Source organism: Aspergillus sclerotioniger, assembly GCF_003184525.1.
Source record: "Aspergillus sclerotioniger CBS 115572 chromosome Unknown BO94scaffold_24, whole genome shotgun sequence".
Classification (NCBI taxonomy): domain Eukaryota; kingdom Fungi; phylum Ascomycota; class Eurotiomycetes; order Eurotiales; family Aspergillaceae; genus Aspergillus; species Aspergillus sclerotioniger.
The window spans coordinates 256,395-271,393 of NW_020291014.1; the positions used below are offsets into that span (position 1 = coordinate 256,395).

Below are 14,999 nucleotides of genomic sequence, written 5' to 3' on the forward strand. Positions count from 1 at the left end.
TGGGGGTGGGTAGATAAGGTGGTTGGGGGGGTTATCATATCTAGGTTTGAGGTTTGAGGGTTTTGGACTTAGTGATGGGTTGATGATTGATGAGTTTGGAGTTTGGAGTGTGGAGTTTACTTCTTCATTGTGCAATGAGTAAGGTATGGCTAGGTACTAGGTGGGTTCATTGTATTACTAGTAGTGGAAGAGTTGGTGGGACGGTATGGTGTGGTGTTGAGGTTGGAATTACATAGTGGATAGGACGAGTGGATGGGCCTGCACAGGAGATGGCTGGGCTTTAACGATGAGAGATATAGAGTAGGTGATGTAGTGCTTGCTAGGGGTGAATCTTGCTGAGTAGGAGATTGTTGTCTAGTAGATCTTGGATATGTGGGATTGTCGAAATATATTATGGAGTGTGTTAAGAGATGATGATCGCATTTTTTATGACTGAGTTATTTTTCTTCTACATTGCTACGATGTAGAGGGGCAAGGAAAAACTGCGAATTCACATTAACGACTAACAAACAAATTCCAGCACAGATAGTCATCAATGCGTAGCCGTGGTCGTAGCGAAGGGATAAGAAGGTATCTAGAAAGTGTAATGGTATAAAGCAGAATGAAGAAGAAAGAAGATGAATGGGTGAAAGGGAACAGGTGTTCTAAAAAAGGAAAGAAAATATATATTAAAAAAAGGAAAAAGAAGAAAAGGGATAAAAGGAAAGCAACAACCAGTGAGCATGCGGCCTCATCAAGAAGGCATCAGGGAACGTACGAGTTGACACTAGCCAACAACGCCAAGGGAAGAACAAGATGTTCCAAGAAAGAGTAAAGGGAAAAGTAAAGAATATGAATCAAACAGAACCATCGTGTGATCGCGAGCATGTCAGCGGAAATTCAACCAGAACAGAGCAAAGCAGAACGCAGCACAAGGCAGTCCAAAACAAGTCATATACCAGCTAGCTAGCAAAGATGGGGAATCAACGAGTGTGGTAAGGAAATGAAGCAAGTCAGATCAACTGAAATTTCAGACCAAGCAAAGTGAAACCAGAACATCAACACGAAAGAGATGATAAATAAAAAGATACGAAAAGAAACAGGGGAGCAACCACGGTGAGCTCTCAACCCTTTAAGCTTCCAGACACAAGTCCCGCCCATAATTACTTACCAGAGGTGCTGACACTGTCAGTCTTGCCTTGATGATTTCCAATCCTGCGGCTTCCCTGCCCGACTTCCTCTCTTACATGACCAAGAATTCCCAGTTCTTGCGCTTCATGACCTCCCGCCAGTGACATTCCTCCGGTGGGGGTTGTTGAGAACCCCCATCAGCCCCCTCGCTGGACTCGCCCGGCTGAGGTTCGGCGGCATTCGAAGGCGTAGTGAGTGGACCCTCCCTGGCCACCCAAACTTCCTTCAGAATGCGGTACATTTGACCGAAACTGCCGAACTTGGCAAGATAGCCCATAGCCGCCACTCTCTCGGTCAAGACTCTTCGAAAATTGCTGGACGGCGTAGAGTGCACCCCCGCCATGAACAATGGCCATGCTAGGCAGCGATCAAACCCGTTGGGGCCTGACGGGATGTACGTCAGATCGACCGAGATAGAATTGACCAGGTTCATGATGGTACCGTCGTGGTAATCGAATCCCGGCATGACGCTGTAAAGATAGATGCGGGCTGCAAGCTGAAATATCCCACTGATGAGCTTGGTCAGCTTGTCCGGCTTGATACCCCCTTTAGGATTGTAGATGGCTTCGAAGCCCCGGTTTGGGTCCTCAGCCCAGTTCAGCTGGGCAGTGAGACCCGCAAACTGTTTCCTGATCTCCTGTTCGTCCATGTTGGATGTAGGATCGGCTATAAGGTCCTCAAGGCACGCAATCTCCGAGATCAGATACATGAGACGGTCATTACAGCCCATCAGCCGTTCAAGACCAGATCCGATCCCCTTCGCATTCTTCGTACGGTAGGTATGAGAAAAAGCAGGCGTTTTTCCTACCATGGTGGAGCCAAGTATATCAATCCAAGCAATCAGGGAAACATTGAATGGAGATGGCGGGCGGTCAAGCTTCTTGACGAGATTCCACACTGCTGTGAAATGATGTCTCCATGAAATGTCAGGAAGATAGTCATCCGGGTTGCTGACAGCACTGTAATAGAAAATCAGGGCAAGCGTGCCATTCAATGCATGCATATCCCCGCTATCATGTAACAGGGTTCGTGAAAGCTGTGATATGGCGGTGTAGCGATGATTCATAATCTCAGGATCCAGCTGGTCGTCCAACCGCTGGCTAGCCTTGAGATGAATGGCAGATGCGCTGAGGCAGCAATGGAGATATGCACGGTTGTTCTGCAGCGAGTTGACAATTTCTGTCACGTGTGTCTGGTTCCCTGGATATATTTCAGGGATGGGAAGCACCACCCGCACAACCTTATTGATGAAATGCTCAAGAAAAGGCTTGTCATCATCAGAGAGAGGTATGAGAGACAGAAGGTAGCTCGTCAGGGTTCGGTTCTGTTGCATGAGCCCCTTGTCCATTTGGCGAGAGCTCTGGGCCTGATTGGAGCTCTGGGCAGTGTTGGACTTCTGAGTCGGCTTGGGCTTTTGGGTCGACTTGGCTTTTGGGGTCGACTTGACTTTTGGGGTCGACTTGGATTTCTGGGTCGAGCTAGATTCTTGGGTCGTGATGGGGTTCTTTCGAGGTCTGCCAACCTTTCTCTTTCCTGAACTTCCCTGTTGGACGGGTGCTGGCACTGGTGCCGGCGGGGGATTCATTGGATGAATTTGCTCGGCTGGAGTTGTCGAGCTCTCGGAATTCACTGGGCCTGTCGAGTTCATGAGGTCCGCTGAATTTGACGAATTCATGGAACTCTCTGGTGTTACCAGGCTCATGGGCTCCGCTGGGTATATCGGGTCGATAGAGTCCATTGAGTTCGTCATGTTCGCCGGGGTGGTCAGATTCGTCGAATCTGTCGAATCCATTGAGTTCAGGAAGTCCACTTCGCTTGTTGAGCTCATGGGGTCCATTGAGTTAGCCAGGTTCAAGGGGTCTAATGAGTTGATCGGACTCATGAAGTCTGCTTGACTCGTCGAGTTCATAGAATCCACCGGATTTGTCAGGTCCATGTGGTCCATTGGGCTGGTCGAGCCTATGAGGTTCAGGGTGGGCATAGGGTCAACGTAGCTCATGGGTGTTACGGGCGTGATAGGGTTCATTGAATTCATAGCGCCCATCTGATTCATGAAGCCCATCTGGTCAGTAGAGCCTCCCTGGTCCATGGAACTGAGTTGGTTCATGAAACCCATCTGATTCATCGAACCCATCGGATTCATAGTGTCCGTCCAATTTGTTGAGCCCATCTGATTCATCTGACCTGTCGGATTCAAAGAGTTCATGTAGCTCATCTGGTTCATCTGGTTCATCGGATTCATCTGGTTCATCTGGTTCATCTGGTTCATGTAGCCCATATATCCCATAGGGTTCATAGGGTCCATGTAGCTCATGGGCGTTATCGGCGTTATCGGCGTCATAGGATTCACGGAGTTCATGGAGTTCATAGAATACATGGGGTTCATGAAGTTGCTGGAGTTCATGGATTGCATCGGGTTCACAGGTGTAATCGGTGTCATAGGCGTCAAGGGATTCATGGGGTCCGTATAGTTCGTGGTCCCGAAGGACAGACTCTGACTAGATGATGGCACTCCAACGGAGGAGCTAGATGATCCACCAAAGGAGTCAAGAGAAGGGTCGATGGGCAAGCTTGAAGAGGAACCTGAGGCGGGGGCTGTCGTGGGAGTCGAGGCAAAATCCGGAGCCGTAGAGTTGCCCTGGGGAGGCAGTATGAATGCCTGGGTCTCTGTGGTCACATCGATATTGTAGGGCGAGAGAGGTGTAATCGAGGTAGCAGTGTAAGTGTAAGGGTTGAATCCCTCTCCAAGCATTGTCTCAACGGGCTCAGAGCTCGACGACGGGGCGGCCTTCTGAGCCATGGCGCCGACGCGCTTCACGTACACTGGGTTCACGACGGGTTAGAGGCCAGGTACTTGGGCCAAGGCTTGACTGGTACTCACCTTGCAGGTTGTCTTCCTTTGAGATGATCTTCGACTGGCGGATTCTTCTGCTGATATTTCCCATCTGCGCCTTGCGTTGCTCGACCGTGGCCCACCACTGGGGGGCTTTATAGTGACATTTGAGGGCGAGCTTTGAGCAAGAGCTGCAGACTGGCCGGGTCTCGTCACATTTTTTCCTTCTCACACGGCAGGTGAAGCAGCCTGCACAGACAGGGTTAGTTACCGCCAGATGAAATAAAAGCCCAGACACAAGCGCCGTTGTATCCCAACAGAACAATGGTGCGTAAGTTGAGAGTTGGATGGTAAGTACCTGAGCGTGAGCGGCTGCCCTTTGCGGTTCCCGCCGCACTTGGTTCCCCCCCTCGTGCGCTCCCTCCTGTTGCTCCTTTTGCTGCTTCTTTTCCTTTGGCTGCTTCTTTTCCTTTTGCCGCTTCTTTTCCTCTTGCTGCTTCTTTTCCTTTTGCTGCGCCTCTTGCTCCTCCTCTGGCCCCTCCTCTGGATCCTCCGCCTGCTCCCCTCGTTGCCCCCGTTGCCCCTCCACTGGCTCCCTTTTTCGCCCCCCTCTTGCTTCCCTTTTCGCTGCCCCTCGTGCAGCACCTCTTGCTGCTCCTCGTGCAGCGGCTCTGGTCCCCCCTCGTGCAGTCCCTCTTGCTCCTCTTGCCGCCTTTGCTCCCCTTGCAGCTTTAGTCACCCTTCCTCCTCTTGTTACTCCCCGTGCTGATCCTCTAGCGCTTCCTGGTGCTGCTCCCCGTCGTGCTGCTCCCCGTCGCGCCCCTTGCCCCGACGACTCGGGTACGTCGCTTGCTTCCGCGGTAGCGCGGTCCTCGGCGACGTCTTCGACCGAGAAGGAGGACCCAAAGGATATAGGGGACGACAGCCCAGAGGACGACGCCGTAGGGGACGATGCCACAAAAGACATCTTGTGCTATGCAGCGACGCTGGGGAGCCCCTCCCACAGGAGCGTGAAGGTCAAGCGACCAGAGCTCAATCGTTGCCAAGAAGGGCGAGATGATATAGTGCAGTTGCACAGAGACAGTTATATGAAGATAGAAAAGTAAAGAAAGATATTGGGAACTGGATGATGATCTTGTTGTTGTCAACTGATTGAATCAACAGCAGTGCATGGGAAGACACAGACGATGAGGGAGGATGAAGCCGGTCTTTATGACTTCGGTCCATCTGGGTATAAACCAAGGTAATGTATATGAGAAGCCGGTCTTGATCAAGTAGTATCAACGCCATGCTTCTATTTTTGCCATCCCAGGGGTCAGATAGACGGGGGTATTGTTTCAAAAAACCCCGGAAGATGCGAACCTCGAGTGGAGACAAATTGAAACAGCAAATCAGTATCGGCATGATAGACCGGAACTGATACTAGAGCGAGTCTAAGCTAGCGGGGGATATAGTATGGATGATGGTGGTGGACAAAATAATGCCTGGGAGTGAAATGCTGATCAGGTATGCCATTAGACGCGCACGGAGGAGTTGATGGCTGCAGGGATCATGGTCGGGTGGATGGTGTGAGGTTCTGGTCAGGGTCTAATGGCTCTAGTTAGCGCGGGGTGTGAACTAAACGGCGTTTCTCGCTGATTGGCAGCGCACTAAGAGTTGTTTTTCGTGCTTCCAAACCGAGGAGTTAGCCGCCCAGGTTGATGAAGTCGACCCGGTCATGCTGTCAGGCCGTGCACGGCTTCTAGCATTTCTCAACACAAACATGACCTTCTGGACAGCTTCTTCTACGTGCTGATACTTTTCCCATATTTTTACGATTTTTCTATGATTTTTGCGGAGGTCTGCCATTTGTGCCTTCCATCGATCAGTTAGTCGCCGGGTCGTGATGGATTGTGATGAACGCGCGACGAGATAATCAGGCCCCTGGTCAGGGTAGGCCAATCAGGCAGGCCCTGGTGGAGCTGGGCCTCGGCCCGTGCAGAGGCGGGGCGGATCGGAGACGCTTGGATGAGCCGGCAAGCCTTAATTAGCAATGCTTAACCGCCGGGCTGCACGAGGGTTGCCGACCAGGGGGGGCTATTATCTGCGTTAAACTCCCCCGGCTTATTGGTCCCCGGATCGTTAGCTTGTGGTTATATTTAGGTAGACAGCTGCCCTTCAGATTTCAGAGTCCTAAATATAACTCTCCTGCTGCAGTAACATTCACAGAGCGGGGTACCCCAAGCGCCCGGAATATGAATGACCTCCTATCCGCCAGTGTGTGGTCTTGGTTAACCGCCGGGGAACCGCCAGAACGCTCGCCAGCAAATAGAGACCGGAAAACGTGGTGGTGCCAGAAGCGTGGAAGTGACAAGAATAGAACACGATTTAGGCACTTTCCGAGTATCTCTCTCCATCAACGTGTGCTATTCATAACTTCCTGCAGGTCATCCTCCAGTCAAATGATCCTATTCAGCACGCTATTGATCCTTGAACAAGCATGGCTATCAAGATAGTGCATCCACGATCAGTCTATAGCATCGTGAGTTCTAAATAAAGTTCTTCACTACTGTTTCAGCATCAGATCATGAGTATCATCAGCAGTGTTCTTTTAATAGATTGCATCAAAGTGATAGTTTCAGATGGATATACGAAAATAGCATCTCTGTCTGAGAGATGCGTTGGGTTACCAGCTCCTCGGAACCGCTGCCCTTGGAATCAACATTCCCAGTCAGGCAACATACAGCAGTTGAGTGCAAGTTTTACTTCGAATGATGTTCTGATGTTCTAATTTTGGATCAACTGCGCGGTTGGTCCCCTATGCCTACAGATGGGATGCCCAGGTGAATTGATTGCCTTGCGCTGAATGCTTGCACAAGCAATTCTTCTCGAGACGCCAATATCACCTCTACATTGCAATTCTTAAGAAAATAGCGACCGCAGTCAAGTAGCATGAACTAGTGGAAGTCACGGGTATGCCCAACAGGTAGAACTGGCTCTGCTCCTCAACTGACAGCCAACCAAGCCGGCAGTACTGTGTACGCCCAGGTTCCGGAAAGCAGCTAATGTAGCCTAGTGGCACTCGTCACAATCACACCCACCGCTTATGAGTTGACCGTTTCCATCACTTAACCGGCCTCGCAGTTGTTCTGCGCTTAAGTTATGGATTTCAGTGTCTCTCTTGAAGGTGATACTAAATGAAGATGCAATCTTTCTTTAGAGAATAGCCGCTTAGGACCTTCCAACTGCCCGAGTAACCATTGTACATGGGATCATCCATCCCCCTCAAGGCTTGAGTTTGCTTTCGCAGTCTCATTTGATTTTTTGTTACCTACCGAGTGTATCTCCTGGGTTACTATCTTTATGCTGCTGGTTGCCTAGGCATGGGTACAAAATTTATCCGTTGCTGGTGTCTCGCTGCACATCTGGCACCTGTCGAGGCGGGAAACTCATCACATCAATGCAGCCGCTTGCCTACATCACATACTGCAATTATTTGAACCACGTTAACACAGTCTGCTAGGGAAAAGTAAAATCTACACGACAAAACCAAATGAAAGACCCGAATCCAATCTCCTAACGACGTTCAAATTAAAACAAATCTATTGTAGAGAAACAATAGCATCAGAAGATTAGCGTTAATAAGAACAAAGCAAGTGGAAAAAGAGCACTAAAGGCACGGTGTATGAGATAGGGATTGTTCGGTGAAGAGCAACCAACGTGGGTTGGGGAAGGCTGGCTCCGCAATTGGTACAGGGAACCGGCAATCGATGTATCACTCGAGCATGATGGACTGCCCACCGCTAAGTAGGTTGCCGAGGATACTGGGAGATGAACACCTTGACGCTCGGAACCATTACCTGGAGTGAATAGCATGCGAAGCGCCCAAGGCGAACAGACGTAGGATGGCCAGCCACCAACCTAAAGGATTGGCTCAGGATAACCAGACGAGTGAGGGCGGATTCGGCGGATTCGTGCGATATTTAATTGCTCGAGATTCAAGGTCTTGGGCCAGGTAACGCCGAGGAGGAGCCGAATCAGAGGGTATAGAGGTGGTACCTAGTAGGGGGAAGAGGACGAGGAGGAGGGGAAGAGGGAAGTGCAGGGATGGCTGCCGTGCGGGCCAGGCGCTAAGGCTCCACCAGTCACGGGCCTGGAAGCCACTGCGCATCGCCAGCCCGGCGCGTAGAGGAACGGCAACGGCTCTTGCTCGACCTCTCACATCTCTCCCTCGTCCCTCTGCCTCTGGTTTCCTGCGTGATTTCTGCCCCGGCGCCAATTTATTGGACAACCCGGGGCGGGAGTACCGTGTTGACCTCCGGACTACTGCAAGGTGATCACTCTTCATCACCTTGTCCGCTCATCCTCCTGGCCATTGAGCGGCGATTCCTCCGGTCACTGACAAGGACGATGCTGCTGCGTTTCATATCCCTGCAGGTCAGGATTGAGCCCTCCCAAGCTCTGACCCCCGATTCGGTCAGGCAGGATTGCGTTCGCACGATCATGTTTCACCTCCCCGCCATCCTGTCGGTCAAGGCTGCCAGTCTCGCTCTCCCATATACATATACTGCAGATGACCCTAGGACCCCCTTCCTCGTCCTGCCTCCTGATTTCTTTCCGAGTGCGTGGACGGTCTCACTGTGTGATACCATTCTTTTTCTTTGGTGTACCCTTCTCTATCTCGCACAGGCGTTGGATGATAATTCCAAGCCCTGTGTATCCCCATTTCTGCTGGCAACTTGGCAATCCAATTCTTTACTTAAATTCTCGCTATCTCTCCCCCTCTACTTTTCACCATGGTAAGTCATTTCCCGTCTCTGTTTCGTCCGTTGGGTGACATGCTGATCTTATTTGGTTTTAGCAAGCACGACGCACACGGCGCAAGGCACCGCCTGCGTCTCTCGACATGACAAACACCAAGAAATTCCAGCCGGCTTTCACAGTGGTGAAAGCCCGCCAGTCTGCAACCACTGATTTCGATGATACGGACTTTGAATACAGCGAGTCGGATGACGAGTCTCCACGCATGAGCATGGGCTCGGTAAGTTTCACATAACTGCGCCCATACCGTTCTTGCTGACCAGAACCTACAGTTTGGTTACGATAGTGTCTCCTCTGCTTCTACACCAGAACTGCCGACTCCAGACCATGCCCCACGTGAGCCTTTTGCTTACTACCGCAAATCAACCCAAGGCCCCTCTGGCCCGCACCTCTTCAGATCGTCGATTGTTTCAACCAGTTCGGTGCCGTCGACGGAGATTGACCTCTATTTCGAAAGATCTCCCAGGCGGTCTGAGTTCCAGTCCGACCTAGATACTCCGCAGTTCCCTCCGTCCGATGTCGAGACACCTTTGCCTACCGACGTCGAGACACTGTACACTGGGTCGAATATTGGGAGTGCTCGATTTCCAAGGTCGAACCTCGGGACTCCCTACTATCCCCCCTCAGATGTTGAGGCTCCTCAGTATACTGGTTCGAGTGTCGCGAGCTCACAGTTCTCGAGATCAAAGCTTGGAACTTCCCACTACCCTGCATCGGACATTGAAGCTCCTCCATACACTGGCTCGAGCGTAGGGAGCTCCCGGTTCCCGAGATCAAACCATGGGGCTTCCCACTATCCTGCATCGGATATCGAGGCCCCTCAGTACACTGGCTCGAGTGTTGCAAGCTCCCGCTCCCAGTTCCCACGATCAAACTTTGGAGCGTCTCATTATCCTGAATCAGATAGTGATGCCCCCCAGCACACTGGTTCGAGCATTGGGGGTACACAGTTCCCTATGTCAGATGTTGGGACCTCTCATTACATCCCCTCTGACTTTGAGGCCCCTCAGCATACTGGCTCGAGCGTTGGAAGCTCCCAGTTTCCCAGATCCAACTTTGAGGCCCCTCAACATACTGGCTCGAGCGTTGGAAGCTCTCAGTTTCCCAGATCCAACTTTGATGCCCCCCAGCACACCGGTTCAAGCATTGGGAGTACACAAATTCCTGGGTCCGATGTATCGAGCTCACGCAGATATGCGTTCTCTCCATGCACCCCCCAAGCTTACAAGACTGTGCATCCGGATGTTTCCCAGGTCGAGGAGAGTGAAATCCGAGGTTGGGCACCGAGCCAGGTCGCCCATTGGATGCATATTGCTGGGTACGATGAGTCCGTGATTGACAGGTTCATCATCAACGACATTGCTGGCAATGTACTGCTCAACCTTCGGGCTGATGACCTCAAAGAACTTGGCATCCAATCATTTGGCAAACGACATCAACTCATGGCCTCAATTGATCACCTGCGCAACACTATGTTGAAAAGCCCACCTTCTAGGGACAGAGAACCTTCCTTGGACAGGGAGTCTTCCAGAAGACAGTCATATGCAGCATCTGTGTCTCCGACGGGTGAAGTGATTTCACGTCAACCCAATGGCAATCAGCTCACGGAAACAGAGGCCGTCTCCATCGTCGGTATCGAACAAGTCCTCCCCAAGCCCCACAACTGCTCCAAGGGTGAGAGCTGTCCCAAATACCGAAGATACAAGCGACAGATGGAGAAATTGGCTGCCGAATATCCCGATGCGGTCCTTGTTCCTGGACAAAGCATCGTCACCGGAAATCCCGGAAATCCCGAGACAGCACAGAACATGTTGCGACCCAAGTCTGATACTGAGCCTTCAGTGGTAGCATCGTCGGATGTGCTTGGAGTAGTTACTCCGAGACTGTCTGAAGAAGCTCTAAACGAGATCCGGAAGCTGGATCCCCAAGAAAAGATGCGTCAATTCTTTAGCTACCAACATCTCGAACACTCTTCAGATTCCGACTCGGACTCGGACTCTGAATCTGACATCTCCCCTGCCCCCCCTGTGCCACCCAAGGTGGCTCCTAACGTGGCTGCACCTTTCCTACCTCCTCCAGCTACTCGTACGAACAACATGACTGCCAATCTTCGTAGTCTCCCGAAGTTGGTGATACCCACCGATTCAGACTCGGACGACCTGACCACGGCGGTGACGGCCCAGCGGACCATTACTCCATCCATGGCCAGCCGCATGTATGGCTCTCCGACCGTGGTACAGGAGTACGGGCCATTCAGTAATGCACGGAATATGCCGCCAGTCGATTACTATCGCCAGGGCACTCCGTTCACCGAGGTGGATGTTCCCGTAACCGCCCAGATGGATGGGCCCATCGCCCGTGAAACCTCCCAGTCTGTTCCCCCCGACATGCGTTATGGCAACTTTATGCGTGCTCGCTATCCAGGACCTATCTCGCGGTCTCCTTCTGTTCGCGCCCATCCCGGCATGGCGTTGCGTCGCGTCAAAGAGGACAAGCCCCTCACACCCATTGATGACCCGGCCGACCTGAAAAGAAGCCCCCGCATCGGCCACAAGACGGGTAACAACAGTGTTGTGGCTAATCTAGACCCTGACGTGACCCGGAGTGGATATATGCGGAAGCGCAAGCCAGCCCGGTTCCTTCGACACGACTGGCAGGAAGCACACTTCACCCTGCGTGGAACTAACTTGGCCATGCACCGGGATGAGTACGCTGCTCTTCGCCGCTCTCGGGCTTTGGATGAGATCGATGTTGAGGACTATGCTGTTGCCTGCTCGGCTTTGGCCTCCAGCTCGAAGCTTACTGCTGCTTTCAAGAAGTCCATCCTACGCAATGGGAACAACCCTGGCAAAGGCGACGCAGCCTTCACTTTCTCCCTCGTGCCGGCCTCTAAGGAGAACGAAAAGAAGATGCTGTTTGGCAACAAGGATATCAAGAGCCACCACTTTGCCGTGAGGACCCGTGACGAGCGCATTGACTGGATGCGCGATATGATGCTCGCCAAGGCCCTCAAGAAGGGCAGAGACGATGGTTACGAAATGCGTCCCGAAGGAAACTTTATCTGAGTATTCTCTCCTCCAGCTTCATGGTTACTGTCCCCGACCCAGTTCAGTTCATCATGTTACTGCCATTGTATTCTATCCTACCCGAGATCTCTGGTTTTTTATGATTTTCCTTTGGCGCCCCGATCTTTGTTACGACTGAACGACCACAAGACGCATAGTCGCAGGACGGCCATGACATATACCCAATACCCGGATACTTCCACATGAGCAACTACAATGTACACACCAGAATGTTTGATAAATGGATTGTTTGTTTGAGCTTGATACATACATGAAATAGTGAGAACTCGCGGGATAGGTAGTTTAATGTCAATAATGATAACGAACTTGACTTGGATTCTATTCAATTAAGCTGGTTTCGTAATCTCAAGGGAAATAAAATGTGCCGACCCTTGAATCCCAGCATAGCCAACATTGATACTAACATCTCCTGGGCGATTCCCTCTACGGCCCATAATTCTAGAGGTGCTCCGTATACGAATAAACAATGACGTACCTCAAGAGCCAACATCAACCCACACAGCAACACCCTCTACAGACAATCACCCCCCCACCCCCTCTAATTCTTCCTACATCTCAGAATCAAAGAAGTCAACCCAATCCTCTCCCGCACAGACCCAACACCCAAAGATAGATTCATCCCAGACAGACAGAAAAAACATACATCCGGACATAAAATTAAACGCCAAACCCGACAAACATCCCAACCATGCATACTGACTGCACATCCATCTCCCAATATCCTAAAAAAAGCCTTGACTCATACCTTCCATTCATCCATCCTTCGCGCATCCGCGTTCATTCCCTCTTTCCCCCCCCCTCTATCTACCCACCTATCTACCAATCCCTTCCCCTCCCCTCCCCTAAAAATAAAAAAAAAAACCACCAATAAACACACCCGTCACAGTGCATATGTTAGGAAGGTGATTCTCTCATCACATTTTCCCTGCTAATGTATTTCTGGGCGGCTATTGGTTGCGTTCCCGGATGGCGGGTTTATTCGGCGCTTAGAGATGAGGGGTAGGTAGGTAGGTAGGTAGGTAGGTAGGTAGGATGTAGGTATGCATGTTGGTTGGGTTTTTATCACTTCTTTTTTTTTTTGTCGGCCTTGTTGGATTTTTTTTTTGGGTTGAGTTGGTTTGGTTTGGTTGGTTTCTTGCTCGTTACGCTTCGTGTGATGAGAGGTGCATGCTTGGGCTTGGGCTTGGGCTTGTGTTGGAAGGATCGTGTGTGTACTTGGGGGGGTTTGGTGGGTGAGGTGGGCGGTTATCTTTTTTTTTTTTGATTTTTTTTGATCTTACTTTTCTCTTTCTTTCTTTCTTTCTTTCTTTCTTTCTTTTTTTTTTTCCTTTTTTTTTTGTTGAAGCTGTTTTTAGAATCTTGGGTGTCGTCTCCTTTCAGCCGGGTTATTTTTAGGATTGGTGATGGTGATGGTGATGTCTTGAATTTGATTTTGGTGAGGGGTAGGTGGTTATGGGCTGATCTGACGGGGTTATTTTTGGTGGTCTTTCTTTTGGGGGAGGGTTGTTCGGTTTGATTTGGTTGTTTCTTGGGAATTGGGGGATTCGGGCCTGAGAATTTGAACTCGATTGTGCTGTGGGTGTGGAATTGAGTGCTCTTGTGCCGGTGGATATTTACTTGGAAGTTGGGATGGAGTTGTTTACCTAGATAGGTAGAGTAAGTGGGTGGATGTCGGGTGGGGTTAATTAGTGGCATTTACTCCGTAGTTCGGGTTAATTATCATGGATAGATAGAATGTATATGACTACGCTGTATGGCATCAAATGCTTTGTTTGATAATGGATGAATGGTTCACTAATCATTCAGCTAACAGAGTAAACTGATTCAGACTTTACTGATTGTTGAAATGTCGCGAAATAACACAAAGTATGATATTATCCTCTGACAGCACCTGATGCATATACGAGACTCACTCATCAAGCTGTCAGCTTCAGCATGACGACCCATTTCCTTCCAGATTACCCCGTGCTGGAGAGTAATATCTCTGGATGGTGTAATCCTGGCAAATTACTCCTTGCTTCTCCCTACAAACTGCAGCTGCAGCTGCAGCTGTACACTCTGTATCCCCTGAGAGCGCACTGTTCAAGTACGTGAGTGCGTATATTGGAATAGTTGAGCCAAGCAACTTCCCATTTTTATATACTGTCATTTGCATGTCGAGGTTTTAGGCTGACCTTGGCTGCGGACAGTCTAGTTTAAACAAACACCTTGCTATTGATCTCCATCACCTGTGAATTGAGATTGTCTGTTTAGCCCGAGCGTTTCTGGATATATATAGTAGATGTGTGCAGATCATACTTGGAGCTAGAGTTGGAACTGAAGCTCACTGTGCTGGGATGGTCTGGGCCCAGGGCCCTTTCGCAGCTCTCTAACGGACTCATTGAGTCGGTAGTACATACATGTCTTCCTTCTTCAGCCGACTCCTGACTGTAAGGCTAACAAATGGGTGGAGATTTGGGAGTTGATCGCTAGACTGCTTGTAATATATGAATAGGCAGGTCTGCATAGTTGGGTTCACTACTGGAGGAAGGAATTGGAAAGGAATGACGATGATCTATACGGCAATGGATGATATATAAGTTGACTTCCGTCACCCGTGGGTTCGACACCCATGTTTGGCGAATGGAGACAAACCAGGTAGTGACCACTGGGTTCTGGGTGTCGAGGTATCGTCCGTCATCGTATAAGCCTTCATTAGGGAGATTAACAAATCTGTGTCCTGCTCTTGTAAGAGTGCAAAATAGACCGAAATGTGCACGCCAGTCTCGTTCACGTAGGCAGCTGCCGGTATATTGCCAACGGAAGGAGGTTAAGCTGCAGGAGGTGTTCGGAACCTCAATGTTATAGACAAGTACCTTTGTAGGAGGTATTCGTTAGGGGTATCATGTGCGGTTGTTCCATGGATATCGGATCACAAGTATATAAAGTGATTGCGAGGTGCTGATCCTTGTGTTGAAGAACATATAGCCTTGCCACTGGATAGCAACTAGCCTTTCAGTGTAGGAATCCAATCCCCCGTCCAGCCTCATTCATATGTGTGTCATCTGCATTGCCGATGATGAGAAGCCACGGCTCGATATGTTTCTGACCAAGGTTGGATACTACCTGTG

General features: G+C 50.3%; 5 protein-coding genes across 5 annotated transcripts; 2 read left to right on the forward strand and 3 right to left on the reverse strand.

Moving 5' to 3' along the window:
* Positions 1-1,018: 1,018 nt before the first annotated feature.
* BO94DRAFT_178417 (uncharacterized protein) lies at positions 1,019-4,588 on the reverse strand. Its single transcript, XM_025605960.1, has 3 exons — positions 4,362-4,588; positions 4,052-4,252; positions 1,019-3,993 (listed from the first exon to the last, which is right to left on the reverse strand). The coding sequence occupies exons 2-3, from the start codon at positions 4,113-4,115 to the stop codon at positions 1,223-1,225; spliced, it is 2,835 nt and encodes a 944-aa protein (XP_025464781.1). The 5' UTR covers positions 4,116-4,252; positions 4,362-4,588; the 3' UTR covers positions 1,019-1,222.
* On the forward strand, positions 4,328-5,462 carry BO94DRAFT_577265 (uncharacterized protein; the record flags this gene model as incomplete). The annotated part of the gene is made up of 2 exons (XM_025615169.1): positions 4,328-4,334; positions 4,646-5,462. The coding sequence occupies 2 exons, from the start codon at positions 4,328-4,330 to the stop codon at positions 5,107-5,109; spliced, it is 471 nt and encodes a 156-aa protein (XP_025464782.1). The 3' UTR covers positions 5,110-5,462.
* A 3,092-nt stretch (positions 5,463-8,554) lies between these two features.
* Positions 8,555-11,917, forward strand: BO94DRAFT_178437 (uncharacterized protein). The gene is made up of 3 exons (XM_025605962.1): positions 8,555-8,781; positions 8,844-9,023; positions 9,076-11,917. The coding sequence occupies exons 1-3, from the start codon at positions 8,779-8,781 to the stop codon at positions 11,866-11,868; spliced, it is 2,976 nt and encodes a 991-aa protein (XP_025464783.1). The 5' UTR covers positions 8,555-8,778; the 3' UTR covers positions 11,869-11,917.
* BO94DRAFT_178431 (uncharacterized protein) lies at positions 11,918-12,213 on the reverse strand. Its single transcript, XM_025605961.1, has one exon. It carries the CDS (start codon positions 12,135-12,137, stop codon positions 11,967-11,969), a length of 171 nt encoding a protein of 56 aa, XP_025464784.1. The 5' UTR covers positions 12,138-12,213; the 3' UTR covers positions 11,918-11,966.
* Positions 12,214-12,947: 734 nt separating this feature from the next.
* BO94DRAFT_178465 (uncharacterized protein) lies at positions 12,948-13,667 on the reverse strand. The gene has a single exon (XM_025605963.1). It carries the CDS (start codon positions 13,582-13,584, stop codon positions 13,135-13,137), a length of 450 nt encoding a protein of 149 aa, XP_025464785.1. The 5' UTR covers positions 13,585-13,667; the 3' UTR covers positions 12,948-13,134.
* Between the last annotated feature and the right edge of the window lie 1,332 nt (positions 13,668-14,999).

Excerpts from the sequence above, each read along its gene's own strand:
- BO94DRAFT_178417 (XM_025605960.1), bottom strand. The coding sequence starts at position 4,115 with ATGGGAAATATCAGCAGAAGAATCCGCCAGTCGAAGATCATCTCAAAG. Across the intron at positions 3,994-4,051 it reads AAAGGAAGACAACCTGCAAG|TGTACGTGAAGCGCGTCGGC; the intron begins GTGAGTACCAGT and ends TCGTGAACCCAG.
- BO94DRAFT_178437 (XM_025605962.1), top strand. Across the intron at positions 9,024-9,075 it reads CACGCATGAGCATGGGCTCG|TTTGGTTACGATAGTGTCTC; the intron begins GTAAGTTTCACA and ends CAGAACCTACAG.
- BO94DRAFT_178431 (XM_025605961.1), bottom strand. The coding sequence starts at position 12,137 with ATGTATCAAGCTCAAACAAACAATCCATTTATCAAACATTCTGGTGTG.
- BO94DRAFT_178465 (XM_025605963.1), bottom strand. The coding sequence starts at position 13,584 with ATGCCACTAATTAACCCCACCCGACATCCACCCACTTACTCTACCTAT.